Genomic DNA, 26129 nt, shown 5'->3' on the forward strand with positions numbered 1-26129 from the left:
TCCCAGCGCGCCCGGCATCATAACGTCACTTCCTGGTGACGTGTGTGCGGCGCGCGCTCCGGGATCCACCCAGGAGTCCCCCGCCGCCAAGGTAAGTTCCACTTGGCAACCCTACTACTGTGTGGGGTTGAGTAGCAGCAAGGCACTTCTTACAGTTCAACCAGAAGTGGTGTGCCAATGGAAGGATGGGGCCTGGTCCAGCTGCTGGGTCCTTCAAAGGGTGGTGATGGACTGGGCAGGGGAAGCCAGTAGCCACAGAACACAGAGGAGGCCTGAGCAGGCAACAAATTGGCAGGAATGGGAGAGCAGGTGTTGGTGGCAGGCACAGCAGCCACGAGGCCTTGGAGAGAGGCTGAAGGGCCATCTGGCGAGGTAGCTCAGGCCCCAGAAGAATGGGACACCCAGGACTTGGGTGGCAGCCAAGAGCTGGTGAAGAGAAGGCCCAAGGCAAACAGCCCCAGCAGGCACTGGGAAAGAGGACTGAGGGCACATGAAACCTCAGTCCCCAGAGGGAAAGGACTGCTGTGCAGCAGACTGTGGGAGGTAAGAGGTGGCACAAGGGAAGCGATGGGCACCCCAGTGTAAGGGGTTGGGAGAATAGCTGAACCTACAAAGAAGCACCTGGGGGGAAAGTGTAATGAAATTTCTCCCAGGACCAAGGAGGAACCTGTGGGAACCCACACCCAGGTCAGGGGCTGAGAACCCAGTCTGAGGCCACTAGGAGGGAGTGACAGCAGTCATCTGTACTTTGGTTTTTGTTGTCATATTTCTACTTTACTTTTGTGTGTGTGTGTGTGTGTGTCAAATAAGATTATATCAAGCAGCAATGTTGAAAATGTTACTTGTAGGGCAATTTTTTCTATATCGACATTGCAGAGACTTGGAGCTGCAGTACTTTGGTTCTGTTTCCATGTGTTAGTTAAAGAAGAATTGTAAGTTCGAATAAAAATAATATAATTCAAAAAAAATGAAAACACAAATTTTAGTACTTTTTTACACTGCTGCTAAAGTAAGGTGTGGGATTCCCCCCCCCCTTCAGTAACTATTTTCATTGCATAGCGAGTGTGTTATGACCATAGTTCCAAGATACTGAGAAGAGATTTTTAAATAATTGCATTTGTAAGAGTGGTAGTCTGGGATTATGGCACTGTTGATATCCAGGAATTAATGATGCAGTGTATTAGTAATTCATAAACTAAGAAATTGCTGATTTTTCATAAAGAAAACTGTTCGTACTACAGGGTTTGAACCTGCATCAGCTCCGACACCTTCAGTCCCTGCTTGGCAAGGTCGATCTATTGGAACAACTAAACTCAGACTGGTGGAATTCTCAGCTTTTCTTGAACAACAGAGAGACCCAGAATCGGTGAGTCGTACCCTGATATATGTCCTGAAAATGCCCTTCCTAACTGATACTATGCCTCTTTTTCCCATCCCATTTTTTGATCATAATTTCCTGCACATGCTTCTGACTCTAGGGATATATATCTGACGGATCCACTTCCTCCCATATGAACCTCTCTGGGTGTTGAGATCAGCAAATGAGGCCCGTCTTTGTGCACCACTCTTTAGTTGTAGAAAAGAGCAGAAGTCCAGTAGCCCATTAAAGACTAACAAAATTTGTCGCAGGGTAAGAGCTTTTGTGAGTCAAAGCTCATACTCTGCCACAAATTTTGTTACTCTTTAAGGTGCTAGTGGACTCTTGCTTTCTGAAGAAGTGAGCTATGACTCACAAAAGCTCATACTTTGCCACCAATTTTGTTATTCTTTAAGGTGCTTCTGGACTCTTGCTCGTTTCTACTACTACAGACAGACTAACACGGCTACCCATTTTGACTCTTTAGTTGGGCAGCAGTATGCTTTTTTGTCGTGGCACCAAGATTGCGGAATGTATTCACCTCCTGGTTTGGCAGCCTTTAAGGTGCTCCTGTTTTGCTAGACCTTTTACTAAACTTAGATTGCTTTATGGCTGTATATTTAATCTTTTATTCATTGACAGGATTTACACAGCACCACAACCCTAGAGTCGGATTCGACTGGCTTTCGAGCAAGGGAACCTTTACCATTATATATTTATACTTTCATGCTGCATTGCATCTCTTGTAGATATTTTCAGCTGCCTTATGGACATCTGATTATTGAAAGGTAGTTAATAAGCATTTGAAATCATTATTATACAGAACAGGATGACATAGTGGCTTTTGGTGATCAGGGATGGAATAGAAGGAGGAAGGATAGAAAATAGAGGGTGCAGGTTGTACAAACTTGAGAAATGGGCCTTTTTCACCTTGTCAGTGCAGTGTTCCTTCAGTGGTACACTTTACTCTTCCAATCACAGGACCTTGTCCAAGCTCAGCTGTTAAAAATGGACATACAAAAAAAGATCATTCCTTCAAACAAATACAGAAAAGGAAATGAGTTTGGGTAGAATTAGGGATTCCTCAAAGAGGAACAGTGAGGGCACCCAGTCTTTTCTGAAAAACATACCTGCCGTCTCTTACCGAATTTCTGTCACAATATGAGCTCATAGGAAAGTGTTTTCTAGGTTGCGTGTTCTGTTTACACAGAACACAGTAAGACTGGAGGCCTGATCAGTAATCCATGTGAATCATGTCAGCCCTAGAACAAGTCCCAGAATCCTCTGCAATACACTGGACTTCTGTGGCTTTCGCTGCAGATCAGAAGATGTAGGAAGTCTTCCTCAAAGATAAAAAAGTGGAGAATTCCTTCTTTGCAGGAAAAAGTGCAAGTAGCAATGATGATTTTTTTTTTATGGAAGTTGCCTCAAGCATTGTGGAGAGGTTGTTGTTGTTGTTGTTTTGTGTGTGTGTGTGTGTGTGTAGCGGGTCTAGGTAAACATACAGAGAGTGATTTTGTGGTATAATGTTTACTTCAGCTATTGAAAACAGGACTGTAAATCATTACATTCCAGGAAAGGCCATTACTCTAATCAAAGTATCATTGACGATCACTGATGATACAGAATGAAATAATTTGAAATGTTTTTAATCTGTTTATTTGCATCAGTTGCCATTTGTATAGTGTGTTGCAGAAGGACGGAAATCAATGGACTTGTTTTATTTTGCAGGGAAGAAAACATGTCATTAAGCCTGCTGCCTTATGTAGATTGTTCCCCCTGCAAAGCAAATACACAAACACATGGGATATACAACCTTCCTTTTCTCTGTGCAGCTTGCTGCAGACAATCATCAGAAGCAGAATAGAGCCATCACATGCTTTTTATAATTCTTTTCTGAAAGGATAGAATGTATGTACCCGTGCAAAGGGATATTATCAAGAGGCTGTGTTCCTAGAATAATGGAGATCAGAGGCATATAGCGCAGTAACCCTTACATCAGAGGAATCTTCATAACAATAAGGCTTTGAGTGGAAAAAATAGTGTAACAGTGCAGATATCAAGATGCACAATGTGGTTTCTTTTTCAATGCAGTTCTTCAGCAGTGTGAATAGTTCATATTCAGAAGCAGAGATGACTTTGCTCTTGGTAGGTAATTCATGACTGTCGAGTAGTTCATTGAAACAGAGCCCTTGGGGCGAAATATTTACAGTGGTTGTTGGCTTGCTTAGAAGTTTTGGAATTCAGGTTTCACCTTTCACACCTGAAAGCTCCATCCCACTTCAACTATAAGCAAGTCTTTGATCCTCCTGGAGAGGTGATGGATCTTTCCTAATCAGACCTCAGTGGTTACTTCAGCTGATGAGTGCTTTCCTACCAAGCTGACCAAGTTACTACAAACTGCCTGCAGAGAAGTTAGATAGCTGTTGCCACGATTCTCTGCATTAAAAAATGTATTTGGTAGTTCTGGGAACACACACACACAAAAGCCACAAAAGAAAAAGCTGAGTGGCTGATTTCTGAAGCGGAGGCTCAGCTCTCCACCTAGGGAAATGGGAGGGCAAGGTAAGACTTATTCTTACACAATAAAGCAGCACTTTCTTCTTGGGATGTAATTGAAATTAAGGGGAAATTGTGTGTCAGTGGGATGCACTGGAACTTACAATGGTGCGCCACTTAAGAAAGTAATGTAGGAAGTGTCACTGCATCAAGCCACACTCTGTAGATTCGTGTCAAGAACTGGATTTTCATTCAGTACCTTTGGTGTCCGTTCTGATGGCTTGCACATGAATTTGGGGGAACCAAAAATAGTCAAATGCTACAGTGACCTTGTTTATACATTTATTTGCCACAGTCTTTATAATATGGCCCAGATTGGTTTACTTTATCAAGGGGTATATACAGAGGTCATTTCGGGGGGGGAAGGCGGGGGAACGCATTTCCCCCGGGTGAGGTGCAGGGGGGTGGGGCACATGACGAAGCCCCGCCACCTGCTTTTGGCCGCCCTGCTTCCAGCCCTCATTCAGCCAGGAGGAGGCAGGAGAAGAGGGAGGGTAAGTTGCTCCCCCCCCGCCTCTCCCCACCCCTGCCTGCCTGGGGCCAGGGAGGGCCTTTGCGGGGCTTCCTTGCACTCCCGCTGACCTTGCAGGTCCACCGCCGGTCCCCTGATGTCAGGGGGTGTGGCATATGCTAATGAGTTATGCTAATGAGTTCCCCTAGCTCTTTTTCTACGAAATGACCCCATGGTATATATTATTAAAATGCTTTGACCTTGTCTTTCCCTCTCTTGGGGGAGGTGTCAGGAAGGACTTTGATTCTTTGTGATCCTAATAAAACTGTTATCTGAAGTATCTGAACAGAAATACCTGTGGTAGAAGCTCCCTTCAGAAAAAAAATAATTACAGCTCTTATCCAATGCTCCTTCTAAGCTGTGGAGTCCTGTGAGCAAAAATTCTACTTGGTGAGCTACCAGCATTAAAGCTGTGAGCAGGCAGGTGATTTGGCTACTACATAAATTAGTTTGCTCTGGACCGGAGCCATCCTTCCTGAGCCAAGACAAAAATATGTGAGCTGGAGGGTAAAAAACTGTGAGCTAGCTCACACTAACTCAGCTAAGAGGGAACACTGCTCTTATCTCCACAATGTAATTCTTTGTCTCGTAAATGAGGATCTTTTCAAGCTCCAGTTTGCTCTTAGAATGTTTTTCTTTCTTCATGCTGAAAAAGACCTAAATGTTCATCTTCAGTCTTCAGTGCAGCCCCACAGTAAGACTGCGCAGGCTGGCCACAAGGCATTTTTTCTAGCTTAAAATCTCCAAAGGAGATGCCCCGCTATTGCTAGGGCTGGCACATGGGTGTTCCGATGGCAGGAGCCCCTTTCCCCTCAGTTCTGTTTTTGCTGCCGCGGAGTTAGGAAGCTCTTCTGGCATGCTCTCTCAACTTGCATTGTTTCCAGTTTTTGTCTCTTCTGGGATCTTCTTGATGGGATGAGGCTGAACTGTTTTCTCTTTGGAAGACTGCTTGTGGTGCCGAAATTATGGTGACCAAGGTGTTGTTCAAAAAATGTTCCAAATGTGGAACAAAAATGATGCATAGTGATGAATATGAGTTTTGCCTGTTATGCTTGCATGAGTCCTACAATGTCAGCACCTGCCAAATCCGCCAGCATTTTACCCCTAAAGCTCAATCAGATAGAGAATCACGGCTCAAGACCGCACTTTGGGGAAAAAGCCTTGTCCACTCCAGCTTCTAAATCCATCCTGAACTCAGATCTGTCCAGCTTGGTTTGCCTGACTTCTGACCCAATACCCGAGCCCCGTTCCAGACCGCCCTTGGTCCATTCGGTTCCATTGGCTCCGACAGCTAAAAATACGTCAGCCATTCCTAAGAGACCCTCTTTGGTAGTTCAGCTTCTGAACCCATCTGGCCCCAGTCCCTTTCGCTGACTGCATCAGCTCCTGCCTGCTCACATTCGGAGCCTCCAGCGAAGAAACATAAGGAAAAGGCGGACTCGGCAGCCAAGCATAGCGGACATCATCTGCCTTCGAAAAAGACTGCAGATGAAGACATCATCTTGGTGACTCCCATGCACTCTGTTGCTGTGTTTTGATTCCCCACCAAGATCTCTTGTCAACTTGGTGGATGATCATTCAAGTATCCCGGCTGGCCAGTTTTTGAGACTGAAACCAGTCCCACCGTTGGCTTGGCAACAGGTGGAACCACCTCAGTACTACATGTCATCTACCTACCTCAAGAGATGGGAATCCCATCAACCTCTTCCATTTTATACTAGACAGAATTAGGATAGCACTCAACTCATGGGATACTACCCCGCCTTCATTCCATTCTCCATTTCACAAACCCCTCAGGTGTCAGTAGCTTCTTGCTGCAGTTTGGAGACTGTGTCCGACCCATCACCAGGTAATACTGTGGGAGATCCAACCCCTGTTTCACCTAGTGAGGATTTGCATTTGTATGGGGAGCAAATGGTTAGGATGGCCAAAGCGCTCGAAATTGATGTTGTGGCCTCAGATAATAAACTGAAGGACAGAATCCTAAGCCATCTCTATCCTGACTCCCCGGGAATAGCGGCATTCTCTATTTTAGAGAGCCTCTCAGATCTTATGACCCTGATCTGGCACAAATCAGTATCCGTTCTTGTCATGCCTTGCAAATTCAAAAACCTATATAGAGTTAAGCAGGATTCATGTGAGTTCTTAACTACTCATCCTCCCCCATCAACTTTGGTGACAGAAGACATGGCACACAGTTTCTATTGCAGATTTTTCCTGGTTGATAAGAAGGTTGGAGGGTGTAGGCCCATCCTTGACCTTAGAATATTAAATAAGTTTGTAAATGTTTCAAAGCTCAGAATGGTCTCTCTGTCTGCAGTCATTGAGTTTCTTTCTCCGAATGCATGGTCTGTGGTCCTTGACTTGAAGCATGCTTATGTTCACCTGGCCATTCACCCTGTTGATAGAAAATACCTGCATTTCAGGCAGGGTTCGGACGTTTTCCAGTATACTGCTCTACCTTTTGGTCTTACTACAGCTCCAGGGGTTTTCACCAAATGTATGGCTGTCATAGTGGCTTACCTTTGCACAAGGGGCTGTACTATATTCCCTTACTTAGACAATTGGCTTATGGTAGCCTCCAATAAGGACTTCTTAAGGAATCAGGTTTGTCTGGTTCTCTCTACTTGTACCCAGTGGGGTTTGATGGTAAATTGGGAGAAGTCCTGTTAGAAACCCTCTCAGTGAGTACAGTTTATTGGGGCTTTCTTGGATGCTGTCAGTGCCAGGGCATTCCTACCTGTGGAACAAACTAGGATGCTGAGTTCCTTAACTCATGCCTTCCTGAAGAAAAGATGGCAATAGTTCAGATCCATCCAAAGGTTGCTGGGGCTAATGGCCTCTACGACTGCTGTGACCTAGGAGATATGATCTTACAATGAAAAGAAATATGGACACAAAGGTTTAAGATGGAAATTGTATTGCAACAGCTATTATTTAAGCTCGATGGAAATTCCCTTGATGTCTTATCCACTCCCCCATGCCCTCCCCTCCTTAAATGTCTTTTATAATTGGTGAAAAACAAATTATTATTTTTTAAAGAAAAGGAGATATGATCCTACCAAACACACCTCGGGACATTGTTTTTCTATCCCCAGAGTGGTTCTTAGATCCCTCCATTGGTGGTTAGAGAAGGCGAACTTGCTTGCAGGGGTTATTTATTTATTATTTACTATTTATTAATTTAGACTTTTAGACCACCTTTCCCTGTGGGAAGGGCTCAGGGTGCTTTACAACAGGATAAGAACAAAAGATCATTTAGATTAAGTTAAAATCCATAATAAAATCCATATAAATCAATAGATAAAACACAGTCTGTTCCAAGATAGCAATTTTTTTTTAAGTACAGCTTCCCCCATAGCTTCCTAAGGAGGTAGGTGAGGGGAGGTGGGAGGTATGAGAGTGCCAGATTAGTTGCTGTCCTGTGCTGTCCTCAACCAAAGCCTGGTGGGACATCTCTGCCTTACAAGCCCTACAGAAAGGTAGTAGATCATGCGGAGCATGGATATTCTTCACCAAAGAGTTCCACCAGGTGTGGGCCAAGGCTGAAAAAGCCCTGGTCTTGGTTGAGGACAGCCAGATCTCTCTTGGGCCAGGAACCACCAGGAGGTTTTTACTACTGGATCTTAATTCTCTTCTGGAGGCATACTGAGAGAGGCAGTCCCAAAGGTATGTGGGTACCTGACGACTAATTGCCTTAAAGATCAAAACCAACACCTTGAACTTGATCCAGTGCTCCACCAGATGCCAGTGCAGTTTGCACAGCACCAGTTGAATGTGCGCCATCCAAGGGGTCCCATTGAGGACCCGTGCAGCCATATTCTGGACCAATTGGTGCTTCTGGGTCAACCTCGAAAGAAGGCCCATGTAGAGCAAGTTACATTGGTCTATCTTGGAGGTGACCGTTGCATGGTTTACTGTGGCTAGATCAGGGTGAGACAGGTAGGGAGCCAGTTACCAAACCTGACAGAGTTGGAGAAACACCGGCCTGGCATCCTTTGCAACCTGGACCTCTATTGACAAAGTGGAATCCAGAGTCACACCCATGGTCTGTGCCAGTGAAAGGGGCACTCCATCAAGAGCTGGGAGTTGGCAGCCCAAATGTGGCCCACCCCCACCCAGCCACAGAACCTCTGTCTTACCCAGATTCAGTTTCAACCAACTCTGCCTTAGGGGGATCTTCCGGCGGACATTGATTCGAATGCCCGCACCAGACGCTGTGTCCGCATTGTTTCAAACAAAAAGGATTTAAAATGCCTACCATAAATAATAATATAACTTCTAATCTTGAAGGCTGAGATGGGACAACCCAAGGGTCAAAAGAAGAAAACACAGAGACCTCTACCAGCTGAGGAAGAAATGGAATTATCTAATGAAGACTCCCCCCCCCCGTGTGCCGCTTGAATCAGAAGGAGAGGGGGCTCAGGACAGCAAAAGGAAATGTGAAGGATCGATTTCAAAAAAAACACATGCAAGAATTTTTCACAGAACTGAAACAAGAAATAAAAGAGGAAATCAAGAGTCTTATCACTCCAATGACAACAAAAATAGACAATTTAACTAAGAGCATGGAAGAAATTAAAGCAGTTGCAGACTCAGCTGCAGCAGAACTGACAAATAATAAACAAGCTCTCTTGGAGCTACGTAATTATGAAATTTGGTCCAAAAGTAAGTTAATGTTATTAGAACTTAGAGTGCGTGAACGGAAAATTAAAATTCATGGGATTCCACCAAACTTTGAACTGAATACCAACCTGACTACACCTTTACATTCTTGGCGGAGTGGGGAGCTGAAACTTCCGGGTACTGTGGTTACGACAGCATACAGACTAAACACTAGCAGTTCCAGGTCACCAGCCCCAATTTCAGATGTGATTGCAGAGATTGCAGATGTTCAAACAAAGAAATTAATTTTAGAAACTAGATGATGTTATCACCCAAATATTTCCAGATCTCCTGTATGAAATCTTGACTGCTCAAAGAAATATGTGTTCAGTGGTACAGAGATTAATAGAACTAAAAATACCATATTGGTGGTTACCTCTGGGTCATCTCACAGTTACCCAAGGGGGAAGGACTTGGACAGCCCATGATGTACTTTCGGGAGATGAAATGATTACGGCTATTACGCAGGCTGCCGGTGGCTCATAGGACTAGACTAAAGGATGTGAAATAGGCAGCGCTGGAATAGAAGCTTTTGTTTAAATTTAAGTTGGGATATTGACTGTATGGGACTGTATGGGACTGTATGGGAAAGATTCCCAGCCCGCCAGTGGCGAGTCTCTTTAAGGGAATCCTTTGGGGAATCAAAGATTCCAGAGCGGGCAGCACGTCCCAAAGAGCAATACTAGAAGATAAAAACTTTAGTGTTCAGCATTAATTCTTGATTTCCTTTCATCATAATAGTTATATAATAACATCATACATTAGAAGTGTAAAGAAATAAATCAACAAATAATAATAGCAAGTAAATAATTAATTTGGGGTCAAGGGGGGTAAGGAAAACAAAAGATGTATGAACTGTATAATGATATATTTTCGTAACATAGAATTAAGTTTGTGGGAACATTCCCAAGTGGATTATAAAGATAGGACAAACGATATATTTTAAATCAATCCCACTTGGGCATATTGTAGGTTATCTTTGATAAATTAGTTCAAATGTTATTCCTTCTTTTGTTACGACATTTTGTATAAACTTGTATTATGGGAATTAAAAGCAAAATAAAATATTAAAAAACAACAATCCAATCACAGCCTCCAGACTCTCTGCTAAATTCATGGGAACAACATCTGGCTGATTGCCCATCAGCAGAAATAACCCCACTCTGAAACTCCATGCCTGCTGGGTGAGCAGGTGCCTGTAGACGTTAAACAACATTGGGGAGAGGAGTGCCCCCTGAGGAATTCCACAAACCAGTGTGTGCCTTGAGGACATTTCCCCTCCCAGCACCACCCTCTGTCCCCAAATCTGGAGGAATGAGGAAAGCCATTGCAAGGCCACCCTGCAGACTCCAACATCAGTGAGGTGGTGAGTCAGCAGATCATAACCAACTGTGTCAAACACCACTATAAGGTCCAGAAGTATCAGCTGTGCCAACCCACCTCGGTCTAGCTGCCTGTGGAGATAGTCTGTGAGGGTGACCAATTCAGTCTCTGTTCCGTGGCCAGGGCTGAAGCCAAATTGGAGTGGGGCCAACACTGATGTGTCATCCAGGAATTTGGGTTCTGAGTTCCCCAAGTTACCCCTACTACCGATGCTTTCCTTTGGGGTGGGATGCCCATTGTGAGGGGTTTTCAGTACAAGGTCATTGGTTTCCTGCTTGTAGAAGCCTCCATAGCAATGTATTGGAGCTCCGTGCAGTTAGGTTTGCCCTTACCTCCTTCTCAGATATCCTCAGAGGCAGGAGGGTTCTGATTCCATTGGGCTGGCTTAGAGTACGTCATGTTCCTTCCTGCCCCAGATTTGCTGATGAATGGCCTGGTCCTGGAAGTTAGGGATATTTTGGTACAGGCCAGGAAGGCTTCAACTAGATATTCCTATGGGAGGAAATGGGCACGTTTTGAAACTTGGGCTGTGTCCAAGGATTTTTCACCCTTTACTTGTTCTTTACCCTCAGTTCTGGAATATTTATTGTCTTTGGCTCAGGGTGGCCTAGCCATTTCCTTTGTTAACGACCCACCTTGCAGCCATTTCGGCTCTCACACGCTGGCTCAATGCTTCCTTAAGGAGCTGTCAAATGTTTTCCCTCCCACCCTTCATATTGTTCCTCAATTATTGTTGCCACTGGTCCTAGCCAGGCTGATGAAACCACCATTTAAGCCCACGGCCACCTGTCATTTAGTGTTCTTTTCCAGAAAGGTGGCTTTCTTACTAACTGTCACCTCGGCTAGAAGGGTGGGCGAGCTGGCAGCCTTCAGGGTGGACCTGCCGTTTTTGAAGATTTTTAAGGAGAGGATTGTTCTTCACCCTAGTTTGCATATTCTTCCCAAGATAGTGTCCAAATTCCATTTAGCACAGGAAATCATCCTTCCAGTTTTTTTTCCCTCTCCTAGGTCTGATGCAGAGAGGGCTCTACATACATTAGATGTTAGGCGGGCCCTCCTGTTCTACAGGACTAAGCCCTTTCGCAAGGATAGGGCACTTTTTGTCTGTTATTGGGGCTCTAAGAAGTGGGATACAACAGCATCACAATCACTATCCAGGTGTGTGGTTGCTGCCATTCGTTCTTGTTACAGAATGGCAGAGAGGCCTTTTCCCCTAGAGGTGACTTCTCAGTCTACATGAGCACAGGAGTCTTCAGCTGTCTTCCACAGAAAAGTCCCTTTGGTGAACATTTGCAAAGCTGCAACATGGGCTGTAGAAGATACATTTGTGAAGCACTATGCCTTGGACCTTCAGGCCAGAAGGGATGCTGATGTCAGCAAGGCGGTCCTTCAGACTCTTTAACAGTGAGAGCTTCACCCTGTCTCCTTTGGTCAGTAGCTCCCTAATGGTCCCAATGTGGGGCTGCACTGAAGACAGAAGATGAAAGAGTTGCACTTATCTGTAACTGTTGTTCATCAACGTCTTCTGTGCAGACACACAATGCCTCCCTCCTGCCCCACTGTGGGGCATCACATGATGTTTATTATGGTCATGTGGAAGGTTGTGGCAGCTGTGCAGGAACTGAAGGAAGTGGGTGTCTGCCGCTAGAACACATGACACCTGGGTGGGAAATTCTGTGCACTCGCTGGCTCCGGCAAGGGAGGGTCATCCCCCTTGGAGCTTTTCAAGCTAGGAAAAAATGCTCCACGGCCGGCCTGTACAGGCGCAGTCCAAGTGTGTGTCTGCACAGAAGACGTCAATGAACAACAGTTACAGGTAAGTGCAACTCTGTTTTCCTGAGCATTGTCATCTTCCTCTAGTTATGATCCATCTTGTCATCTCTCTCTAAACACAGTACAAAAGTCCATACAATCTGAGGGCTGACCTAAACATGCTGTTCTTTAAAGAGCTGGGTCCAGTTTATGTAGACCCACCGCTTTTTCTCCCTAATCATATAGCAGCTGTGGGAGAGGAAGAACTCCGTGCCTTCCCACCCCTTCTGTTTTCTGGTGCCAAAACTGTGCTAGGAGGAGTTATTTCCCTGTTTTTTTTCTGCTCCATGTGGAGTATTCTGTCCACATGGAGCAGCAAAAATGGGGAAATAACTCCTTCTCCAACACCATTTTGGCACTGAAAAACAGATGGTGGGAGCTCCCCACCCACCCCTGGCAAAATCCCCAGCCCTTTGTTTATTATACATTCTTATTATACATTTTTTGTGATGTTTTATTCCCGTGAGTTATTTATTTTATGACCACTGAGGAAGACGATTGTTGAAACGCGCTTGCTCTTTTATTTATGCTTTGTAAATAAAGGAGTATTTTGTATTTTGTTATACATGCACACTATCTTTTACTATTCCTGCTTTTGAAATATACATGGGTTTGGGGGGTAATGAATCCATAAGGTCATGAATAAGTTTCAGAGGTTTTTGTTGTTGTTTTTTTAAAAAACACTATATACTTCAAGTATTTTGTATTTATATATGGTATTGTTGTATTTATACATGCAAGTCTTTGTTTCTTGGTTTTGATTTCTGTTGTCGTTGTTCCCTTTTTGCTCGATAGATTCCAAACCCAAACAGGCTCTCCTTTTTTAAAAAACAGACGTTCCCCACAACTACTCTGTGTTGGGTCCAGGTTCTCTTTTAAAAACCCACAAACAGCATTTGGCCCTGAATTTCCCCATGATTTAAGACTTCATACCCTTAGTGGCAACCATTTCTGTTGCAGGATAACTGTGGCTGCTTCTGCACAAGGATGATTCACTATTGTGGAGCCATTGCCAATGCAAAAGGAGCACCCACAGTGGGTAATTCTTGGTTGTTTCTTTCCCAATCCCTCATGCATGTCATTCTGCTCATCCTGCACTGTTGGAGAGCTTTTAAAATAATCAGTAGTGGGTATAGTTTTAGTAGGTACCATGGGGTTTTTTTGTTGTTCGTTTGTTTTTAAACCCCCGCGGGGGATTTTTTTTTTATTGCATTTTCTATAAACTACAAACTACAACGAAAGAACAGGGAGGGGGGAAATTACATCTATGGAGAAAGAAAAGAAAACCACTAATAACTAAAACCCCAAGTATAGGAGATCATTACAATCGCTTGTATCAGTATTAATCTAAAATGCTTAAGTTACATAGAACATGCTAACATATTATCTTTTTAGCCAATCTTTTAACTGTTTTAAGAACAATTCCCAGTGCATCGTCAAAAATAGATGTTTTTAGGCACAATTCAGAGTAGGTACCATGTTACAGCAGTGTATCTACTAAAGATTTTTTTAAAAAATCTGGCAAAAAGCTTACCAGTGTGTCAAGGGAATGAGGGAATGCCAGCGTGGGGGAATGCGGAGGGAAAACGACACTGTTGTGGCCAAATAGCTTCAGAAATCCTCACCATCATGTTCACATGTGGGCTTACCTAATGTCAGCTATGCTGCCATGATGTTTATGGGCAAGAGTGCATCTGCTTGACCTGTGTACCAACTGCTGCTGGCATTCCTTCATTGTTCTTTATTATCTCTGACCTTGTAAGCTGTCTGTGTAGTAGTCTTCCCATCAATTACCCGTGGGATTAGTTTCGGTTCCCAGCTTTGGTTTAACGGCCTGGGGCCCCATTCTCCCGCACGCGAGAGTCAGGCCGATTGGCCTAGGGGTGGGGGGTGGGTGCATACGAATACCCTATATCCCATTATGCTAGTAGGAATGTAGCCATTCCTAACAGTGACGATGTTACTGCCTCTATAGCTCTTACAATAAAGTATAACCTTATGATAAGCATGTACTCCTTTGTTTGGCTGTGGAACCTGACACCTGCTTTGACTCCGATGTTTCAAGAAACATTACCTTATGATAAGCGTGTACTCCTTTGTTTGGCTGTGGAACCTGACACCTGCTTTGACTCCGATGTTTCAAGAAACATTGGATCAAAACGGGATCCCAAAATGTCAGAGCAAAGTAGGGGTACCACATATGGTGGCAGAAGGGAAACAGGAGGGGGACAACATCACGTGGATGCCCCAGAAACCCCACTCAGTTTGAGAGCTGAGCAGAGCAAATCATCCATGTGGAAGTAGCCTTTGCAGCAGTGAATAGTCCTAAATTGGATTGTGGATTTTACCTCTTGGCTTTCATTGTGTGTTTAAAGACGGCTCAGTCTACTCTGGCCTTTTTTACTCAAGTAGTAATTTTTGCGTTAATAGAATGCCCTCAGCACTATCCCACAATTTCCAAATAAGCATGCAACTTTTTTAAAAAATGCAAATGCAACTGAATACACACTGTCTACTTAAAGTACTACACTACCTTGTTTCTAATATTCAGATCACTGGAGCTGGCTTTTGAGATGCAAATGCAACTGAATACACACTGTCTACTTAAAGTACTGCACTACCTTGTTTCTAATATTCAGATCACTGGAGCTGGCTTTTGAGATGCCAAAATGAATGCCAGATGTAAGCTCTGGAAGACTCTAATGTAGGGACTCCTGACAGCATGCATCCTGGCAGCAGCTTTCTTTTGTTTATGTTAAGAGATGCCTAACTGGATTGGCTTTGCTGGTCTTGGCTTCCAAAAACCATCATGGGGAAAAAAATGATCTCATTGGTGACTGAGTTGCAAGCCATTTTGGGTTGTTTGTCGTTTGAAACTAACAACCTGAACTCTACCAGTTGTTTAACAGGAGCCAGTGAAGATCATACAGCATTTTTCTAACGCCCTCATGGACTACACAGCTTCATAAATAAGAACACTACTAAGTTAATCACGTAGCTTCAAGTTCTGACAGACTTCTGAGAGATGGAAAAAAGTGACCAAGACTCAGTCAGAAAGACAAGCTCTTTGTTTTCTGTGGCACAGGGGCGGAAAAGCTACTTGAGCTGACAAGTCCAGAAACAAGTTAACATTTAAAGAGCAGGTCGCCATGTTAGGTTTCATACATGTTTACAGAACCCCAGCAGCTTTTTCTGTTGTGGGAAAATAAAGGAGCGCTTAACCATTCTCTCATCTATTTTTGCACTGTACCTGCTTTCCGACTGCTTCCTCTCTCCCCACTGGATTTCAGAGGTATGTTTGTAGGGCTAAAAATGCTCCTGGACCCCCCCCCCCTGGGGTGAAGTGACTGAAGGTCTGGTTCAGATGTGCAGAACTATGAGATGGCAGAGCCCTAAAGTGGTAGAATTAATGTACTTCCCCATGAGCTTCCCTCTATGCTTTGAAATGGAGTGCATTATGAACCTGGCCTGATTAAAATGTTATGCTGGTGGAGTTAGTTGCCACTTTGTGACAGCAAATCATGGGTAGTTTTCAATTTGGAAAATGGCTTGTACGGAATAGCCCCCTAAACCCCTTTTTCATGAGTGCTGCTTCACATGAACAGTATTTATTGATGTGGCTTTGCAGCTTTGTGATAACCCGCCTCCCACCCTGACTGTAGAATTGCATTTCAGGCAATTTTCTTTCTGAACAAAAACGTGACTAGCAGAAGTCCCACGTTATGCTATTTCTGGACTGTGCCATTTCATATTATGGGCTAGAGGTGGAATCCTTGCACATGCATAGGTGCTGTTTTCACAGTCTGTTGAATGTGTGAAGCCTTCCTTCACAATCCTCCATCCCTACCTGTGTGCATTCATTCTCCCTCCCATAAAGTATTCCCTCCCATAAAGTAAAACCAGCACACTAGAGAAAAGGCTCATCTAGAAACATCTCTCTGTCAATCTAGTCTTTAAGTGTAGGGAGTGTTTTATGAGGGAAAGCATTTGGGATTCTACATGGAGAATAAAATAGTGTATTCCAACTAGGGATGGGCACGAACTGGCTCACAAACTAAAGTTCGTGATAAATTTTGGGCAGTTTGTGGTTTGTGAAGTGAAGTTTGTGGCAAGTCAACTGACATGAACTTTCCACGAACTTTCAAGCTGTTCATGGCAGTTTGCGGTGGTTTGTGAATGGATACATTTCCAGACAGACTGTCTCCTCTCAGTCTAAATGTTTAGCAAACTTCAAAGCAGCATAACTTGGATGGCGTGTAAAGGAGCATCCGGGGGAGGTTTCCTGCAACTTTGATGTCTCTAGCTTGCACAGGATCTTTTCTGTACACTCCTGAAACTATGCCTGTCATTTCCTCAGAAAGCATGTTCCTGGGTGCACCTTCTTTGGGGGCCATGACTCAGACCCCATATATCCAATCCTCACCAAACTTAGAGCAGGTAGAGGGGAGTCAGCTGGAGATCCCCTCCTAGTCTGGTGTCTCTAGCTTGCACAGGTTCCATTCTGTACACTCCTGAAATGATTGCCTGTGAGTTTCTAGCATGCTGGGGGCTGTTACCACATCACAAATTGAACCAGTTTGTTTGGTGGCTAAAAGTTCATGACAGTTTGTGGATTGCAAACCAGATATACCATGAACTGTACCGCATTTTCCCGGTTCATACCCATCCCTAATTCCAACAACATATGCATCACATGGAGTTTCTTTATATTAGGTTTAGCCAGGGGTCATTTCGTAGAAAAAGAGGTGCAGGAGCTCATTAGCATAACTCATTAGGATAACTTATTTCCATATGCCACACCCCCTGACATCACTGGAAGTGTGTCAGAAGGCAACATCCACTGCAACTTACCTGGCTGCTTCTTACTCCTCATGGCCCAGGGCTGCTGGGGGCAGGGTTTGTTTATTTATTTATTTATTTATTTATACTTTCGATTTCTTATACCGCTCTAATCCCAAAGGTTCTCTGAGCGGTTTACATTGCAAATTACCAATCCTATCTGGTTGCATGTGCCCGCCCCCTGGGCTCTTTACTGCCGGAGCTCCGCTCCTGTGTGCTCCTGCAGGAAATGACCCCTGGGTTTAACTCTTGGCTAAAGCTCAAAACTTACCTAAATTCTCTCCTGACTCTGGCTAGATGTCGTCTAGTATAGTTTCTAACATATGATGGATAATGACCCCTGGGTTTAACTCTTGGCTAAAGCTCAAAACTTACCTAAATTCTCTCCTGACTCTGACTAGATGTCGTCCAAACACAGAATGTGCTAGAACTTTTCTCTTCCTAGTATAGTTTCTAACATATGATGGATAATCAAGGGTTAATAAATGCTTGTGTGCTGTGCTGCAGGGAGGAGCCTGTGAAAGAGATAAAGAGATTAACAGATTTTTAGATTTTCTTGGAAAAATGAAAACAGGTTCATCTCAATCTTAAGACAAAGTTCACCAAAGGCATAGAGAACCTGATTACATCCTTGGCATTCATAAGTTTGGATCTCCAGTCCCTTATCTGTAAGCAGAGTCCTGAACCATTGGGTTGAGAGAGGCAGAAAGGGATAAGATGTCATGCTAGTTGAATCATTCTTATCTATACAGTCATAGTATCTAGTGTACGTTAACTAACTCAGCTCTGTAGACCACATTAGTATCAGGCTGTTTTGTTGTTGTTGTTCAGTCGCACAGTCGAGTCCGACTCTTTGCGACCCCATGGACCAGCTCCCTCCAGGCCTTCCGGTCTTCCGCCATCCTCTGAAGTTTGCTCAACTTCATGTTCGTTGCATCGATGACACTGTCTAACCATCTCATCCTTTGCCGTCCCCGTCTTCTTTGACCTTCAATCTTTCCCAGCATCAGGGTCTTCTCCAGTGAGTGCTCCCTTCTCATTTGGTGGCCAAAGTATTTGAGCTTCAGTTTCATTATCTGGCCTTCCAGGGAACAGTCAGGGTTGATTTCTTTGAGGATTGACTGATTTGATCTCCTTGCAGTCCAAGGGTTTAACTAACTCAGCTCTGTAGACCACATGAGTATCAGGCTGTACCCATCTTCATATTGATCTTCTCTGGCCAGCTTAAGCAATTTGAGAGGTAGTACTCCCCCCCCCCTTGCCATCTCAGAAGAAAGAGATTTATGCAGACAGAGGAAAATGAATGTGTCTGTGTGAGGTGTTGGGATATCATGTAAGAGCATGCTTCTTATAGTCCTTTCCCCAATCTTTTTGCTGAACACATGTAACATTCCCTTGCATGAATGAAAGAAATAGACCTCTCAATTCCTTACCATCTCTATCCCCATTTCCATTTCTCCTTTCAGGAGGAGAGTGATACACAGATGCATGAGGTCTGAGCCAGGCCCACTGTTTGAATAGTTAGGAAGCAGTGAGAGAACAGCCTGTTCTATTGCTAGGCAATGACCTCACATGCCTAAAGCTTTGCCTTTATGCAGGTAGAGGTTTTATATACACACAGGAAATTTGACACTGCATACCCCATTGCCTCTGCAAAAGGACCTTGAGTAAAATCCATTGCCAAATAGAGTTCTGCCATTCACTGTGTCCATCTGTCCTTCTAGTATTGTTCTGATAGTCCGATAATTATAGTAACACATTTACTATATTTATGGCTTAATGTTAAGGCTGTGTATATACAAAAATGGTCATTCCTCCCAGCTGCAAAAACAAGCAGTGGAGCAATTTAGTAGCTAAGTAGCCTTTGTGTTTTTCCTCTGGAGAGCAGCATGAATTTGACCAAGTTTGTTTTCAGTAGATTATCTGTGAACACTGGTCACACCACAGATGCCAATGATGTGGAACTAACTGAGAAAAGTGACTATATTAGCAGCATTATTATCTACAAATGTTTAAAAGGTGCAACCTTGACAGTTGCAGACAGCAAAATGTCACATCCTATGTTGTTATTTAAAAACATGCCCAGTAACTCAGCTTAGAGCTGACTGCATTGAATAGTATACACATGAAACTGAGACTTACCCAGTCAAGTATGAGATCCATGGTGATAACACATTATGTTGTATTTACAAGTGTAAAATGACCAAGCAATGGAAGATGAATATTGTGTAGTGCTGTCCTTTCCTGTGTTATACATTTTTCTTCTCATTCTGCATCAGCCAATAAGGGGTGTGGCAGGTAGAGGAATTAGCCACAGTTGAGTGTCAACCAAGATGGAGGAAGCCTGTGCCTTTAATAATAGGTGTCACATGATGATGTTGGAGTCAGGTGGGGCAGCTAGGTCAGCACTTGAAGGCATGGTATATTGGTGCTAGCAGCCTAAATTGGGTGCTGCTGCCCAATCAGCAGCCATGTATCTATCTAACACAGTCCTGAACTTTAGTGCCCCAAGCCTCTTGTGAGAGAAGAAAGGTGTGGTCTTAATATTTTAATTAATAAATAGTATTGTGGTTGGCTGCATCCCAAGCAGAGCCCTACCTGCCACACTATCACTACCAATGTTCCCTCTAAGCTGTGGAGTCTTGTGAGCAAAAATTCTACTTCGTGAGCTATCGACGTCAAAGTTGTGAGTGAGCAATTCGGCCACTGCATAAATCAGTTTGCTCTGGAGCCATCCCTTCCCAAGCTAAGACAAAAATGTGTGAGCTGGAGGTTAAAAAACTGTGAGCTAGCTCACACTAACTCAGCTTAGAGGGAACACTGATCACTACTCACCATTTCTGTCATGAGGTAAAGAAACAAACCAGTAGGATGCATCCTGTGAGCTACTGTCAGGGTTTTGTTTTTATTATGAGTTGCTTTTGTTCCAGGGAAATAGCCCAACGACTCCAATTTCCAGATCTATCCTGTGTTTCAAGAGAGGGCAGCAAGATTCACACTAGGTTTCACATAAGAGGACTAATTTCCTTTAAAAACAAAAAGAGAACGGGGGAAGCAAACTAGGCTCAAAGTCCTTCCCTCCTTTTCATATATATGAACTTTTCTCCAGCTTCCTCTGTGGGGAGGTTGAAAGTATATAACCCCGGTCACATGGGCCAGATATCACGGGGGGAGGCATGGCTAATTGCCCTGGTGCAGTTTGATCCGCGATTACGCGATCAGATGCGCCAGAGGCACACCACCGGTCCGTCCCTCCGCGCCGGCGGGTAAACGAGGGTGGCGATCACACAACGATCCTGCAGCGCAGCAAAGAAGCAGCACGGCGCGATCACACCAGCAATGGCTAGGCGCTGCTGCCGTGACAAATGGGGTCATTTTTTTAAAAAGTCGAAACGACACTTTTGCTTTCCTCTTTGTGCGCATGTGCCGTTGGGTGCTTGTGCACATCTTGTGGAGACTTGGGGGGAAAAACCCTGTTTGCGAAGGGACATGGGCGGGCGCCGGCTGCCACCACCAGAAACACGATCAGACGCCAGCCCTTGCCCCGCGGTTTCCGGAAATGAATACTTCGGAGGTACTAGATTTTAACTCTGCATCTTCGGCGGGAAGCCTCGGGTTTGCCACGGGAGCTCGACGCTTCCTAGATGTTGTGGTGTGATTGCGCCCGGAAAATCCACCTATTTTCCGTCTCTGTAGCGTAGCTAATGCTCTGTGTTACCGCAGCCTATGAAAGCTTTTTCTGCACTCACCAGCTGTCCTGGGCCAGGGCTGCCCTTTTGCTTTCTTCTTATCTCCTCTAATGGGAGAAGACTTCAACAGGCTGGAGAACTTTTGTGACCTCCTCAGCTGCTACAGAGCAACTTGCTTCTTCTTAGGCACCTTCCCCACTTGCTGTTACTGTAAAGGGACTGCAGCAGAACTTGGAAGCTACTGGAGGCTGATAATAAACCAGAAATGGGCAGCACACAACAACAGTTCCTACAACTGGCAATGTTGGTGGACTCACTGAGTTAACACAGGAGGTGGAGGTACTGTTTAAACAGGCCTGCTTGCAAGCAAGGGTATAGCGATTGCTTCCTCCATAGTATAGCCCTAGAATCTGGAAAATCATATGCAGTTACTCTGACAAAGTGACCATCACACAGTTTTTAAATATGCAATATGTTTAAAATACCTTTAAAAAGTTTTAATGGCTCTTTAGAATGTTACTTGGGTTACTGGTTAAAAAAACCTTGGTTAAAAAGATTATTAGTTAAATAATATTTTTAATAAGAGACTGATAATAAGGGACTGCTGAATTGCAACTGATAATGAAGCTCAAGACAATGCATCCACCTGGATTGAATCAAGACCTAGGTTTCCTGTCTCATTACCAATGCTGATTTCTCTACACCTACTAACTCTCTGCATCTCACACCTAACCGAATCACACCTGCTATTGTCATCTCCCTGCTTATGTTATTTGACATCTGAAATCACTCCACTTTCCAATATACAGGACAGATGGACTCACATTCCAGCTGTATCTGAAGAAGTAAATAGTGACTCACAAAAGCTCGGACCCTACCACAAATTTTGTTAGTCTTTAAGGTGCTACTGGACTCTTTTCTACTGGTTAAAAAAACAACTTGTATTAGAATTTGTTAAATGAGTAACCTGTGATGAACCTTTTAGAATCTGGGGAAGGAAGGGTTAAAGAATGGCTGTTGGGGGAAATAACAGATAGGGTAATTTCCCACAAGTGCTGCTCCACACTCACTCCTCCCTTTTGCCCCGATGGTACATGTCAATTTCACACAAGCTGCTGCGCGGCCGCATGTTGCCCCGCAGCTTCGTGTGACACGTACCATCCGGCCAAAGAGAAGAGTGAGCGCGGAGCAGCACTTGTGGGAAATCACCCATAGTGCACCAGCTAGAGCTGAAAGAAATGGAATAATGAAGCCTAGAGAGTTAGGCTTGTTGAATGTTTTAAAAGATAGTATTGAATAGAAAAGGTTACAATCAACCGTTTTAAACTCAGGAATCCCATTTTCATTCTTATTCATAAAAAAATATTTTTTAAGAATTCAAAATCGTTTCCAGTCCCCTTTGTTTTATAGCCACGGGTAGACTGATAACAGTGATTCTCAGATTGTATGGTACCCCCTCCCACACTTAGAGAAGTAAGCACAAAGTTCCAGGAAAGACAGTTGGCATACCCAGAAGTGTTTTCCGCCCAGCAGCTAACCACAGCAGCCAGTAACACTGCTATGCTATCCATCAACGCTTCCCAGGGGCAGCAGACACATGGGGGCTTCTGGCCTCAACACCTTCTCCACTCCTGCTTGGCTGGTTGGTTTTTAGGAGGAAGCCTGAGAGTATACTGTTTTATAGTTCACTTATGCCAGTGTGGATACGCAACAGCAAGCTATGCCTGCACTCATTTGATAAAGATGGCTGATGTGGAGGCAAGACTTGGGGCGATATCATTTTAGAAATGGGGGCCCTGAGTCAAAAGCATGAGAAGCAATGGGTTAATAGTATATTAGGGCTGCGGTCACACGGAACATTAGCCATGCTAGAGAGACGGAAGACAGGCAGATTTTCTGGGCGCGATCTCACCGGCACATCTGGGAAGCATAGCGCTCCCGTGGCTCAACTGAGACTTCCCACTGAAGACGCGCGGAAAAAAACTAGTACCTCGGAGGTACTAGTTTCCGGAAACCGCGGGGCAAGGGCGGGCGTCTGATCGCGTTTCCGGTGGCATCCGGCGCCCACCCATGTCCCCTTGCAAAAAAGGGTTTTTTCCCCCCAAGTCTCCGCGGATGCGCACGAACACCCAACGGAGCATGCACAGTTTTGTGTATACAAAAAAACACCAGTTTGCCGCACCGCGCTGCTTCTTTCTTGCGCGCAGGATTGTCCTGTGATCGGCACCTCTCCCTACCCACAGGACCTCCACGGGACCTCCACGGGAGGTCTGATCGCTTAACCGTGCGTTAGTTTGCCCCGGGGCAAACAGCCACACTCCCCCCCCCCCCCACTTTCCCGCCCTTCTACCCAGATGCTACATAGCACAGGGCATTTCTTAGCTGATTGTTTTTCATTCAGAGCAATTTGAAGTTGGGGCGTCTTCTTTTTCTAGGTGAAAAGTACAATTATTGCAGTTTAGGTGATTCTTTTGTTTAAGGCAGTGGGAACCAGAACTGGGTGCTCTGTTAAATGAGTAAGTAGAAGCCAGACAAGGGTTTTTCCTAAGACCGTTGCATATGCAATGTTATTCTTATGCTTGGAGCATCAACTGCAACAAGCTATGTTGCAAGAACTCTATGGTCTCACTGTAAGTCTCCCGTCAATGACATGATTTGATGACACCAGCCAGGGTTAAGGCGTTGATGAAATGCTGCCACCCACCACCCAGTGTTACAAATGGCAGTATGTCTTTCTATGTGGGTGTGTAGAGCAGAATTTCTACACACTGCAGTCATTCTTATAGAAGTGTAAGGGCTGCCTTAGAGATCATTTGGTATTCTTTTAATCTAATATAAACAACCTTTGGTCAAAATATGGATATAAGTAAATAATACAAGAGTATGGTGGCTTTAAAATAAAATTTAAAATATTTTCTTGCCCTACATTTTGACATGGGAGAATACTTTTTTGTCAAGAAGCAGAAAAGTTGGTTAATTTTCTAAATTATTGGTTTTAGTAATACAGATTTTGGCAATTACTGCTGTATTTGTTAAAATATGATACTTGTATTTTCATTGATTTTCCTGGAATGACAGTGTTTAAATTGAAACATGCCATGTTGCAACCCCCTCCCCCAAGCACTTGTTCCATTTGTGGGTTTCCACCTTTGTTGTTAGGCTTTGACTGGGACCATTGTTTTAAAGAAAAAGCATAATGATATGCTTAATTATATCTTAAAAGAAACAAATTCAGGTGATTTGTCTTTGTTTTGCCACTGCTTCTGTGTTAGCATCTCCTGTGACACCAGCAATTTGTCTTGGTTCCTTTGATTTCCTAAATGGATTATAATTTTTTCTCCTGGTATTATTTGACAAGCCATTTTTCATGGCTTTACTGCACTCTTCAAATAAAAGAGTTCAGTAAGAGGCATCTTTCTCAAGACTACATGGGCTGTTTCAAACTGCAAGATGAAACATTCCATGAACATTTCATGGCTTTAATAACGACCCTGATAATCAAGACAATGAGCAACAGGCCAGCCCCAGCCATTTCCTCTTAAGTGATGGACAGGAAGATTTATCCCCCACTCCATCATGTAAAGTACTCAGCCATCTACTTGCCCATCTAAACTCTCAGTCTTCCTAAAGGAACACTTCTCCTTGATACTTTTACCTGTAATGCAAAAGAAGAACCCCCGCACACAATGCACACACAAAACCCCATTTCAAATTAATGCATCTCCAGAGAGATGGACTTTTCATCACTCCATTTCAATGCCAACACCTCAATCTTAGTAAAAATGTATACAAAGTTATCTGTCAGCCCATCCAATTTGTAGCAGGTTTTGCATCCCAACGCTATGGTTGGTTTCTCTACTTTCCCATCCTACTCTGTTGTGCCTCTCCAGAACTGCCCATTCATCTTCAGGAAGCAGGCTTGCATGTCTTCGATTCTCCCCTTTTTTCTCCCTCAGTAGCAGGTACTTTGTTAGGGAAAGGGCTTAAACTGGGTTCATAGTTCTTTTCTTATTTACCTGACTTAACTCGATCCTCTTCCTGTTAATTTAATAAATGCATTTTCTTGTTTAAGAAGCTTATTCCCATTCATTTCTTTTTGAGTTTTGGTCTGTATCTTGACCCTGATAGACATAGGTTTATGATCTCGGTAATCAATACCCCACAATACATGTGTTTTCTCTTTGCTAACAGAAGGATGTTTTTGCTAACTACAGGGATGCATGTGTATGAGTGATTTGGGTAACGCTGCCTGAAAAGGTGGGGGGAGTTAAGGATGTGGAGCTTTTAGAAAGGAAGATGGGGCTGGGAAAATGGGCCAGCTTTCCCATCCCTTCACTTCCCATTTAACAATGGGAACTTTTTTGTGGCCTTCATCATCTTTCAGTGGCCAATTAAATCCCTCTTCCCTGCCCCCCTGGCATACTACTCTTTTCTCACACACAGTGTCGCATATGAGGAATGTACGTGAAGCTGCCTATATATTAAGATTCCAGAACATCCCAGAAAAGGAGGAGGATCTAAAAATAGATATGGCGTACACTCTTGCAAAATATATGGGTGCAGAAAACCCAGAAGAAGTTTACAATGAAATTGATGTGGCCTATAGAATGCCTTCAGCTTATGCAAGAAAAAACAAACTACCTAGAGAGGTACATGTGAGATTTTATAAGAGAACTATGAGATATGAGATTCTTAAAACTGCCAGTGACACAGCTCTTCAACTAGAGAATACGGAGAGTGCGGGAGAAAAGAAAAGATTATATGGATCTTGCAAGTACATTATAAGTAAATTACATACAGGTGGCTAATACCTGAAGGCCTTCTCTTTACTTACAAGGGCAAAAGACACAGGATTAACTCAACCTTCAAAGTAGAAGATTTATTAAAAACACATGGAGATTATCTGGAAACACAAGATGAGGAACAGAAGGATGCAAAAGAAGAAGCTCAGGAATCACAAGGAGCAACAGGAACTACTGGACAAACACCAAGATACAAGAGAAAAACAGTAAGGATTGTACCATCACAAATAGTCACAAGGTTTCAACAAACGGCCAAAGAAGACACAGAAAAGGAAGTACAGGATGGATAGAAGGAAAATTAAAATAATTTCAGTAAATGTTAATGGACTGAATGCAACTAAAAAAAGAAGAAAGATATTTTTACAGTTGAAAAAGATGTAGTTGGATGTGATATGTTTGCAAAAAACACACATTAAATCTTCAGATCAAAGATATTTGGAAATGAAGAAATTTGGAAAAGTTTTTATTTCTTCAGACAAGGACAAGAAAAAAAGAGGGTTATTAACATATGT

General features: G+C 43.7%; 1 protein-coding gene across 1 annotated transcript in view; it reads left to right on the plus strand.

The window, feature by feature from the left end:
- LOC107117953 (transcriptional enhancer factor TEF-1) overlaps positions 1-26129 on the plus strand; it is a 270762-nt gene that overhangs the window by 234693 nt on the left and 9940 nt on the right. The window contains exon 11 of the mRNA XM_015420152.1: positions 1242-1366. Coding sequence (XP_015275638.1) covers positions 1242-1366 — 125 coding nt within the window. The remainder of the gene's footprint in view (positions 1-1241; positions 1367-26129) is intronic.

Source organism: Gekko japonicus, unplaced genomic scaffold, assembly GCF_001447785.1.
Source record: "Gekko japonicus isolate JY-2015 unplaced genomic scaffold, Gekko_japonicus_V1.1 scaffold86, whole genome shotgun sequence".
NCBI lineage: Eukaryota > Metazoa > Chordata > Lepidosauria > Squamata > Gekkonidae > Gekko > Gekko japonicus.